At 38.2% G+C, this 12,130-nt stretch overlaps 1 protein-coding gene across 7 annotated transcripts in view; it reads left to right on the plus strand.

Annotated features, from left to right (window-relative positions):
- The window catches only part of NEBL (nebulette), a 246,579-nt gene that overhangs the window by 176,775 nt on the left and 57,674 nt on the right, over window positions 1-12,130 (plus strand). For 5 of the 7 annotated variants that reach the window (XM_058045718.1, XM_058045709.1, XM_058045727.1 and 2 more), the window contains 4 exons: window positions 1,396-1,497; window positions 3,087-3,188; window positions 9,820-9,927; window positions 11,485-11,589. The exons of the other annotated variants lie outside the window; for them this stretch is intronic. In XM_058045718.1, coding sequence (XP_057901701.1) covers window positions 1,396-1,497; window positions 3,087-3,188; window positions 9,820-9,927; window positions 11,485-11,589 — 417 coding nt within the window. The remainder of the gene's footprint in view (window positions 1-1,395; window positions 1,498-3,086; window positions 3,189-9,819; window positions 9,928-11,484; window positions 11,590-12,130) is intronic. 7 annotated transcript variants of the gene reach the window in all.

Genomic DNA, 12,130 nt, shown 5'->3' on the forward strand with positions numbered 1-12,130 from the left:
TCAACTTTTGCTTTGTATGTATGTGATAATTTGGGCTGAATGCATCAAACCTATTTATTTGTTTTTTTTTATTAGTGATTACACTAGTGTGTCACGGCAGATTAAAAATTATATGTTCTATTTGTGGGCAGGCAGCCAACAGTGAAGCCTGTTTAGCTTGTCTGCTTAGCTGAAGCCATATGGACACAAAATTACTTTCCTGTTGCATGTAAGATATTTGCCAAAAAGTGAATTTTTTTCCCTTTTCTTTTTGCAATACCATTTCTATGAAATATATTTGTCACTGACTACTGCAGTTTATGAGTTTGTTGCATTGTACCCAGAGTGAAACTTTACATTGGAAGTAGGAGCAGAGGTTACAATAAGAAACTTCAAGCTGAGAACTTTCTTGCTGGTGAAATACTATCTTGAGATGTTGATTAACTTTGTGAAGCAACAAAAGAAAATCTAAAAGATTTCCCAGTAAAGGATGAAATATTTTTTTACTTTCTATTTCCTCTAAACTTTGTGTTCTCCAACTTCTGCCTGAAACTTCAATTTGTCAGACACTTTTGAATGCCAGGGACAGAATGTCATTAAGAATAATTCAATAAGACAGCCCTTGGAAATTGGCTTAGATTGGCACATGTGCTAGGGCAGGAAGAAGTTGACAAACCTTGAAGAGGGAAAACCAGGATAACTTATGGAGCTCTATGATGTCCCTGAGGTCTGTGCTTCTCCTGTGATTTGCTAAATGGAGAATGTTTGGACTCTCCTATCTGTGGTTGAGCCTTCTGGCCAAAGGTTTCTGAGCCCATTCATTTTGGTTGTGACTTTGCACAAACAGAAAGAGTCAATTGTGTACTCAACATGCTGGAGCACTCAGCCTTCTTGTTCCCATGATAGTGCAAAGGAGCAAGTCAGTGGCGTTGTGGGGATGCTGGGGTGGAGTTGTATCATTGAATTCCATACGAGCTTCATGTCTGTCTAGTACTGACAAAGGAACTCATTATGACAGAATTACAGTTTCTCTTCCGTGTAGCTGCAATCTGCTAAGCTGCAGTACTCAGTATCAGAGGAGGAGCTAATTTATATTAAAAATGGGTACAACATAGTAAAAAAACCATGGTAAAACCTAATATTTGTGTCTTTGCAATGCTTTTAATTTTCCACTGTGCTTCTAAGCAAAACCAGTTTTCTTTTTCAAATTGTATTTTATGCTTCTGAATTTCTTCCTTATCATGTTGCCTTGTGTGTGGGTCTTACCTTACAGTCCCTGTCAAGCAGAACTCTGTTGGAATAAATTAGGTGGAGTTCTCTTTAGTTTGATGTCTGATTTGACCAGTCATTCAAAGCTTATATGTAGACTTCAAACTTTATTGTTTATTTTAAACAAAACTCTGTTTTCTTTGACAGGTATCTTATAAGAAGGATGTGCAAGATACTCATAGGTACACTGAAGTGCTGAACAGACCAGACATAAAGAAGGCAACTGAGATAACAAAGATAATAAGTGATGTATGTTCTCCTTTTACTCTCTTTCTATTTTTTGGATATGTATTTTTTTTCCCAGTTTTGATCAGATTTTTTTTAGAATGCTACTGGAATTCTCAAATGTTTTGAACAGAAAATGTGCACCCCCAAATCTGCTAGGGAGATTTGATTAAATGAAATCCAAACATAACCAAAACAAATCAGTCTTGCCTGGCAGGCTAGAAAGCTATGGGTTTCTCCTTTTTAGGTGTTGACAGTATGATCTTTGAAATTATTGGTAATTGATGTAAGGACAACATGAAAATTGTTAAAGTTGGTTTTGTTTCAGCTTTATTTATGATAACCATTCTCAAGATAAGTCATGTGCTTGTATGCTATATTGCACTTCAGAAGACATCCCAAACCTTTTTTTACTTTGATATAAGAGAAACTGGCATCCCAGGATACCCCTTCCTTTTCCCATCTCATCCAGGAGTGACAGGAAAATGTAATTCCCTTCTGTCCTTCCAAGAGCTGTTCAGATGCTGCTTCTTTCATGGGGGCTCTCCTCCCTGAACTCCCCTCTCAAATTCTTTGCCCTTCCACTGTGGCCTCGGCTAACAGACAGGTGAAGGAGCACTTTAAGAAGCAGCAGTGTGTGATGCAGTTCAGTATTGTACTGTAGACAAGGCAAACAATATATATACTTAAAGCCCTGAGTCAAGTTTTTGAGTAGTTAATTAAATGTGAGACTGACTAGGCACGTGTGGAGAGACAGATTTAAGAGATTGAAATTCACCTTTCAATATTCAAGATTTTTTGAAAACCAAGAACTTCTACTAAGTGTTCTACAGCATTGAAATTTACTAATTGCTGTTCAAGTGCTCTTAGAGTGGCTTTGGGACTTTATTTCTTTCAGTCTATTCTTACGATGTGTCCTTGCTGATTCACAGCGCTTGAGTAATGCAAGAAGCCTGTTCTAGGCCATGGGTAATTTAGGTTGTGGCATTGCAAAGCACCTATTGTTGATTCATCTGTGTTTTTTTCTGATGCATTGTGGGGAAAAATTACAGCAGTTTGCATGGCAGGCAGTTCAGCTGCAGAGATCAGGTAACATTAACCTTGCGGGACTAATTCAGCTCTGTGACACCAGCGCAGTCTCACTGACATCCAGCGAGACCGCAGTGCTAAAACCGAGAGCGGAATTTGACCTCACAGTTCAAAAAAGTTGCCCCTCAGACTAGTTTTATTTCAAGACTGCTTTCAGCTGCTGCAAATCATCTTGGGTTAACTGTAGACCCTGTCATAAGAAATGCTGAGCCACTGTGACTCATTCTGCCTTGATCGGGAGGACAGTATTTCTCTGGCTGAAGCTGTGCATTTGGTTAAAATTGAGTTTTGTGAATGCTGCACATTGTGTTTTACAATTAATAAATATTGTATTGTTAAGAAGCTGAACCCTGAGAAGGGCTTTACTCAGAGCTGATTAGAACAGTAGTGTCAATGCAGAACATTATGTGAGACTTTTTCTTCTAGCTTTAATGCTTACATTTCTCTTGATAAACGAAACCCAAACAAATTATTAGTGATTCTTATCCCCCCCCCAATTTTTTTTTTTTTTTTTAATTTTCAAGGCAAAGTACAAGAAAGGAAGGGGAGAGCTGAATAAGGAGTCTGCTGTACTTGGAAGACCTGATTTTGAACATGCTAAAGGAGTTTCAAAACTTTTAAGCCAAGTAAGATTCACCATCATTTTACAATGATTTAATCCAAATATCTCATTCCTAGTAATGCAAAGAAATACTTAGATTTTTAGATGATTATCTCTAATGGCCTTGAAGATTATGTTCTCAAACTTTTCATTTAACATTGCAATGACTGGTAAATTTTGGATTCTTAGGAAACCAAATACACATTTTGAAGCAAAAATACGATGAACTTTGACTACAACTTTTCTCTTGTGGAGATGGTGTATATTTATACAGATTTTCTAGGATTTCTAAAATATTAACTGTATGTAATTTAGAGGCAAATTTTGCTCCTCATTTAGTTTGAGTGGAACCTTACCCTGTGATTAATCCCACTGAAGTAACTGAGGTCTTTTGTGTAGCTGCTTGCTAATGTGAGTAATGGGATCTGAATTTGGCCTGACATGTAAACCACCCGCCTTCCTTCCCCCTGAAACTGAACCTTTTATGTACTACTGTTATATATTAACCTAAAAAAAAAAAGGCCTTAACTAAAAAGAAATCTGAAATAGAAATATTCCTTCTTCATCTTAGTAATTTTCTACTCATAAGATGTACACGTAAGATCTCTACTACAGATCATCTTGACATTGTGAGAACAGATTTTTCACTGCTGATCTGTTTTTTGGGGTTTTTTTCCTTTCCCCCTCCCTTTTTTGTCTGAAGTAGTTCTTTAACAGTGCCTTGCATAATCCTTGCTAGTAATCCTGTCCAGCTACCCTTGGAGCTTTTGAAAACTCAGGAACTGCCCTCCTGTAAGAGGAGGATAGTGCCCTTTGATTGAAGAAGGCTGTGTCAGCCTTCTCAGAGCCAAAAAACCTCTCAAGGGTAAATAGTGTATATTCCAGGACAGTCTCAATATCAGTGATATGTAAAAAATACCTGTGATTTGGCCAGATACTAAATGTCTTCCCTAGAACTAGCATAAAATGAGAATAATGTGTCATAGAGAACAAGCTGAAAAACAGTGCAGTGTCTGCAGGAGGTAGAGCTCCTTTTGCTGTTATCCTTAGATACCTGCTGCATTCACACCATTGTAAACTTTGAAGTATTACACAAGGAGAAAAAGAAGGAAATAAATATTTTTTATTGCTTTGTTGGTGATGTGCCCAGAATCAAAATGAGTTTGTGTTTTTCAAATAGATTTCTGTCTTCTATTTTATAGTGGATCATATTCTCATTTCTCTGCTGATGGGCAAGTCTGCTAAGAGATTATTTTGTGTTTAGTATTGTGCAGGCTTGGAAGTCAGCCTGTACTTTCTAGCAAGAGCCACTGTGATGCTGCTCAGACCTGAGTGTCACTTACAGGAAATGGGACTGTCATTTAGCAAACATGTTCAATGGTTTTTAGATGGGTCCATATCCAAATTTAGTGTGTAATGTCCTTTATATCTACTCAATGGCTGCCTACACACTCCTGTCCTTGCAGCTCACTCCTTTGAGCTTGCAGCTGCCTGTTTTTGCCAATGAGACCAAGCTGTAACCTTTTCCAATAGCCCTCTCCATCTTCCCAAGCCTGGCACCCATGAGATTGTGGCCAACAATCACAAGTGAAAAATATCAGCTGGATCATGGGGTCCTGCAGGCTGCTGAGCCAGCTACGTGGAAGGCTTCATCAATGCACATTTTATCTCATTTTTATTAGATGTGCTTTTTATCTTGGACAATGCAAGCTGCATCTGCAAATGCTTTATAATAGGGCCTCTTCACTGCCAGGAACTGGGATGGCAGCAGTTCTAGTTGAGATCTTCTGTGGAAGGCAGCATTCACTGTGCAATTTTAACTTCTTTAGAAAGTCCAAATAGCGCAGAAGGTGTGACAGGAAGGGAGAAGGTGACAAAATCTATCTTATGTTTGGTTTGTTTGTAAAGAAGATTCTTATTAAACCTTGGTGGTCTGAACTCTGCAGTCACTGGCCCTGGATGCAGGTTTTAGGATCCTTTCCTGCATTTTCCTCTCCTCAGTCTGAGCTGCTGTGGCTGCTTGGCAGTGTGTGTGATGGAGACTGTGCTTTCAGAAGAGGGGCAGCACCTCAGCCTGACACGGGAGGGTGGAGGGTGCAAATGCTGGGCAGCTCTCAGCAGCAGGGAGGTGCACTCAGCAATTCCCCCACGTCCTCTGAAGGAAAGGCAGTGGCCATGAGTTGTCTAATGTTCTTATGTATTATTTGAATCATTATAACACTTGGACACACTAATCATAAATCAAGAGCACAGAAAAATGAAGATGACCCCTGTGTCCAAAGAGCAGGGTGGTGGGGCAGGATGAGGAATGCACCTGTGCTAGAGGAGAGAAAGAGGCCTCAATACAGGTCAGTCATTTCAGTCCTCTTCATGCAAGGATCATGAAACAGGTTTGTAACACAAAATATAAAAAGAGTAAAGTTAATGATCTCTTTATTGTCTCCAGACTTTCTGGCTTTTAGAGTTTCCATTTGTTTCTCAGAAAATGGGAAGATCATAAACTTTTTGTGTTGAAAGTTGATAATCTCCCTTAATTACATGAATCTATGAGCTGCGACATGCAGAGAAATATTAGTTATTTGACCCTCACAGTAAATTTGCAAAGTTGACAATTCTGATGGATGTAATGGGAAGAGAAGATGATAACATGTTTTAATGTGGTGCATATGGGTAGGTAATTTAGGGAGTATAGAGAACAGGAGCAAGAAGAGGTCAGGCAGTGTGGGTGTAACGAAGGGAGAAAGCAATCAAGGCAAGCAGGAAAGCAAACAAAGCGAAGAAAATAGTGTTAATGTTTGACTGGCACTCAAGGCTCTACAGAAATCACTGTTTTCTCTCTCTCTCCTTTCTTTCCTTTTTATTTTTTATTTAACAAAGCTTTTGACAACAACAGCAGCAAAAATAATAGCTCCCAGAACTAGTATATTTACCCACAGCATGTGGTAACCCTTTTCTGTTGATTTTAAATGAAATTTAAAACAGAAACTGTGTTAGCCCTTGTGAAAACATGGAGCTTGTCAATTTGCCGAGTGTGCATTGTATAATTTGGGCTATTTTTTTTCTATTTTTTAATTAAAACAAGCTCTTGTTCATGCCTTCTTTATGTTTTTAATGCATTTTATTAGCTTTTTCAAAGAGCCGCTGATATGAAGTATTCCTCTTATGGTGTTCAGTAACTGGTTTTAAGATAAATAATTTTGGATATTCATATTTGTTGCTGAATCTGGTGCTTATTGTTTTAAGGATAAAATTGTTAGAGGTAGAATGTTTTTCAAAATGCACCTTCTTTGAGATTTTCAGTAACAACCCAAAGAGCCTAGAATTTTCTCAGTCTTTCTTTGCTTTAAACTCTGCTAGTTCTTTTAGCAATGAATGTTTCAATTTTGCTCTTTGTTTATGCTACATTTCCTTCAATATATATGTGCTCTGACAGGTTTTTTCCCTTTTTAAAGATGGTTTCATATGGTCATGAGGAAATGCTTTAGCTGCAAGTGTCTGCTTCATCATGGGATCCCAGTGGTTGAATGATTCAATTTTTGTAGTTTCTTTGTAAATCTGAACAGTGGGTGATGTCATCCACTTCTGAAACTGAACACTCCCTGTGTGAACAGCTTTGAACTACAGATTTGATTTAGGAATGTTGCTGCTAAGCTTCAAAAGACACTGCTCTGTCCAGCTGCAATTCTGACTTTTATAGGTTTTGTGCAAGGCCGATGAGAAGTTTGTTTATCCAGGCCTTATTTAATTCCAGTTTGGTTTTTCAGGGATGTTGTTGTGATAAAAGGCTGCAGAGTCTGCTCTTTCTTAAGCAGTCTTTAGAGAGCAACCTCCACGCATTTCTTTTAAATTAACCCCCACCATATAATCTCTAAAAAAATAAACAAACGTAAGACTTTAATGAAGATGGTAAACAAGTAACTGTCCTTTTAAGTCCTCATTAAAGTAAAGCTCTTGGTTAATGATGAAATTTGTAGATAAGTGTCCACTAACAACCGTCAATTCTACTCCCACTTGTTTGCTCCTTCACCATATTATAGCCTTGCTAAGGCCTCCCCCCTTCAGATGGTTTAGAAATTATATGAGGTATTTTTCTTCCTTGTTTTTATTCAGAACCCTTTCTCTCAGGCATGTTTCCTCTCTTTAAACTGCATTTACCCTGTTCAAAAGGATGATGAATTCTGCGTGGTTTCCTTCACCATGACTCATCCATGGGCTTGCTCTTCTTTCTTCACTCTCTCCCACCCCACGCTTCCTTTCAAAAGGGAGAAAGAACCAGAAAAATGTTGATAAAAGAGAAAGTGTACATCTACATAGCTGTCAATGCAACAAATCCCCTATGGCAGGTCAGTTAAATGGCTGCTGGAAGTGCTCTGGAGACACTGCCAGGGTTGTCTGATAGTGCTGCTGTGCTCCGCTTTGCTCAGAGCGACCTGTGTGATGGAGAGGGGAGCAAAGGCAATGAGCTGAGCAGCCAGGGCAGGCAGCAGGGCCTGGGGCTGTGAGACAGCCCTACTGCAACCAGAACATTTACACTCATCTTGATTAGGGGATTTCTTTAATTTTGAAACCCTCCTGCACATCAGGACATGGGGCCCTGTGAAGAGTCGGCTCACTGGTCCCCCCTCTGTCCTTCAGTGGCAGCAGTGTGATCTGAAGTGACTCTAAAGAGGGTCTGTCACTGGAACCTCTGGATTGAAATGTACTGCTAAAAATTTTTTAATGATTGCATGAAATGACTGCAGCTGGAAGATGGCAAGCCAGTTGTGAGCAGAGGTCCCTTTGGCACCAACGCTTTTTCACTTAACAAGAATTTCTATATCATGTTGTGCATTTGGCCTGTGTGCACTGTTTGTGGCATTTATTGGCCAGGAGAAGGCAGCCTGCAGTGGTTGGGGTTTTTAGTCTTATGCTTGGTGTTGTTGTCATGTGGGTAAAGGAGTAAAAGACAGTCTTGCTCACCCAGCTGTCTTGATCTCTGGCTTTTTGAATGGCATATTATAGCAATGCCTGATTTTCATTAGAAGGCAAATTTTGGATTCACCTTTTAAGAGAGAAAAGCACTCTGATTTATTCCTTCACTGCTCATACAGAGCATGGATTTGCCTTTGTATTCAGATAAATGCTTTTGCACTTGATCCAATGCCAAGGCAAATATCAAACAATATAAACCAGATGAATATACCAGAAGGCAATAGATACTCTCTTCTGCTGTTAGTGTGAAAGATTATGAAGTTCATCATGTGTTCAGATAAAGTTTCTCTTTAAAAGTAGCAATGTTTTAGAATTCCCTTACTTCTCAAAATTAACTAAGTGCTGGAATAATAATATAGCGCTTCAACGTATATTGCTGGTTCCTGTTTGCGTAGCTTAATTTTTGTTTCCTGTTATCCTGATTAGTGAAATAGTGGACATTGTGGATAAAGATAATGAAATTGCATAAGAATCATGTTGAGGGTCTTTTGAGGCAAGGAAGAACTGAAAATCAGGAAAAAATAACCCTCTTCCCACAACTAAGGCTGGGAAAAAAATTGAAGATTGTTTGAGGTGGCTTAACCACTTTATCAGACATTCATGTGGGAATAGAGAAAAAAGGAGTAGGGAAGAATCCATGTATTTATTTAGTGCAGAGCGTGGTAAATTATAATGGATGTTGCATAGGCTCAGATATCAGGTGTCTGCCTAAAATTCATGAAAGCAGCATAATTCAGACTGCACTTTATTCTCCTCCATTATGCCCAGCTGTTGGAACGAAGCAGACATGTGTGCAGAGTCTCCAGATGTTTGATGATCTCTCACAAAGGGAGCAAAGGAGGGAGATATACTGTTTGTTCAATTTCATATTTTCAGATTCTGAATTCAGTTTTTCAACACATTTTATGGAATTTTTGGACTTGTTTACTTTTAGTGCCATTGTCTCCATATTTCTGTATTGCTTATTTCCTCTTACAAGTATTGTCATTCCCCATTTTTCTTTTGAACGAGAAGAAAAAGATGAAGGTGAAGGCAAGCAGTCATTTAATTATGCTTTCCAGCACTGTAATGAGGTGGGCATTATCCCCAAGAAAGGACTGTACTACAGAGGGATTCCTCAGTGTTCTCTAGGAAATTTCTGGCAAAATTAAAAAAAGACCTGGTAGTACTGGTGGCAATCTAGCATAGTGAGAGTGACATGACCTGGTGGTGGGAAATTTGATTCTGACTTCCCACTTTCAAGTGGTTGAAAAATGTACAAGTTATTTGTTTTACAAATGTTACAATTTATTCACCTCAGACTTTTTTTTTTTTGTTAAAACCACAATTTTGATGTTAATTGTGAATTGAATGAATGTTAGTGGCTAATTATTATTGCTGGTCAGAGAGTTCTATTTGATTACTCATGTGAGTCATATGGTCTTGTTTCTGTTTTCTTTTTATAAGTCCCTCCACACCAGTAATCACATATCACAATCTTAAAATTTTAGTGAACATCAGATACATAAAACTTAATTTGAAACCAACACAAGACTGTCACAGGTATGGGTAAACTGAGTTTCTTTAAATTTTGTTTAAAGGTTTATGAATAAAGTAATTGCATTTAATAAGCTTTTTGTAGTCTGAATTCTCTGCCTGTTTTAAGTGCTACATGTTAATATCAGACATGTTTGTTCTGTTGAAAGGTAAAATACAAAGAGAAGTTCAGTAAGGAAATGAAGAGTCACCAGTATAATCCTCTTGACAGTGCTTCCTTCAAGCAAGCACAGATTGCATCCTCCTTGGCAAGTGATGTAAGTTAATTTGCTTTGTATTTTATGTGCATTTACATGCTGAATAATCTAACGTTTGTTCACAGGTAGAAATTATTTTTTTCATCTTATGAATTCCTCTGAGCTACAGTGTCTACTATACAGTGTGTAGCAGGTACAGCATGTTACTAATTTCTTCCTCGGCTTCTGACTGAGGGCCTGAAGAGTTTTTCATAACCATTTTAGATAAGATTCGTCTTACCTAATTTTGTTTGTCAAAAGGTGTGGCCTCTTACTCTGAGCTAATTGCCTTGTACTTGGTCCTTTTTATTCAGAAAGAAATAAACAGGTCTAGAGGTCAATTCTTCTCACCTGTTAGAAGTGCCTGTCTTTAGAGGAGCAAAGTACTGTCATCTCTCCAATGGTTATAGAAGGAGGCTACATAAGCAGTTCAGATTTGGATGTCTGTGTTTTAGACTTCATTCTTCTGGTTGATCTTCTCAATGGCACTACAAAATACAGCAGTCACTAGATTCAGCAATGGGTGGCTGCTGCTGGAGGCAGACTGGAGAAAACATATATATTGAGTGATAATGCTCTTGGGATGATATATTTAAAAGTATGTTTAATACTAAAAATGCAATCTTTTCTTTGAGGCTGTGATCCCAGATAGCCAAAAGACAAGCCTTCTTTCTGTAGTCCAGCATTTCTGAAGTGTGAGGTACCATGCAATTGGAACAGGAAAGACTGGCTCTGGGAAGCGTACAGAAGATTATATAATTATTTCCAAAATCTAAATGTGTAGTAAAAAATCAGTTGAAGCAGTTCTCATTATAAGAAATGGGCAAATTGAAGTGAGGAACATGATACATGTGTGGAAATGACTAAAGGTATTAGTTGAAAAGATTTCTCATCCAAGATAGGTAAGGTAGCTAGTTTTCTTCCTGTAAAGTTGGACATACAGATCTTCAGCTCTACAGGGTTTCCATTCTCAGAAGAATGGAAAATCCTACTGTAGGCTGATGGGATGTTACTTTCTGCTACTTCATTAAGTAATTTATCTTTTGCCTTAGGTTCCCATATGACTTATATTTGCTGCAAGCAATCTATATTGGATAAAGTGTCCAGGAACCCTTCCCTTTAACTGCAATATATCAAACTTGTAAATTGGATGGTGTGATTCCTGATAAGAATTCTAATTCTTTAATTCTAATAAGAATTAAAGGTGTTTAGAATGAATAGACCCAAAGTGTTGAGGAAGACACTCTTGATTTAAGTAGAGGGTGGGAAGGGAGGGGAGAGAAAAATAGAAGAAAAGTAATTCTAACCTGAAAAGTGATAGAAAGTGTGATTTTGTTGAAAATGTCATTGCTTGGAGGAAAAGTTTGAGTAGTTCCTAAGTACTCACTCAGCAGAATGAGTCCTACATTGGTCTTTCCTTTTCTTTGAAATAGTAGTAGATGACCACCATCTAGTGGCTGGGAGAGATTGTTCAGGCAAGCACTTAATGTTTTCTCTTTCTGAATGGTCACACTGTAATACAGAGCTGTGAATTAATTTATTACTCTTTAGTTTGCATAACATGAATTTTCTTTCCAGGTGAACTACAAGAAAGATTTGGAAAGCCTACATGATCCAGCATCTGATCTACCAAACCTGCTGCATTTAAACCATGCTTTAAATATCAGCAAAACACAGAGTGATGTAAGTTGCCTTTTTAAGAACGACCTGAAAAATAAATCTAGTAAGGAATGTGCTATGTATAGTCATGGTAGGAAACACATTTTTGCTCTCAAATGTAGTGGGAAATAGTGTTGTAACTGTAGTAGATGAGAGGTGTAGTGAAGAAAAACAGGTTTTTATGAAGACATATTTCAGTTATTAGAACAGATAAAACATACTGTGGAAGAATCACACAGACTTCTGATGTTGAGTGCTTCTTTTCATATGTCTGAAACATTGACTGTTTTTCTCTTTGTTCTAAGACCTAAAATACTTCTTTCCTTGCAAATCTCATTTTGTCTAAGATCTTGCTTTCATCTGCAAGTCTCTGTACAGAAGTGGCCATTGTGCTAGTTTCATATTTGGACTTTTTTCGTGAATGGCCTCTGGAGTCTTAGCTTACTTCTGGGCTTCTCTGGCTAAGATTTTTTCTCCTCCGGACTGTCTGACTCTTTCTGACTCTTCCTGCACTGTGTCAGATAAATAGGCACAGGCTCCATTCTGCCATGTAGCAAGACATGGC

The sequence above is a fragment of the Melospiza georgiana genome, chromosome 1 (assembly GCF_028018845.1).
Source record: "Melospiza georgiana isolate bMelGeo1 chromosome 1, bMelGeo1.pri, whole genome shotgun sequence".
Classification (NCBI taxonomy): domain Eukaryota; kingdom Metazoa; phylum Chordata; class Aves; order Passeriformes; family Passerellidae; genus Melospiza; species Melospiza georgiana.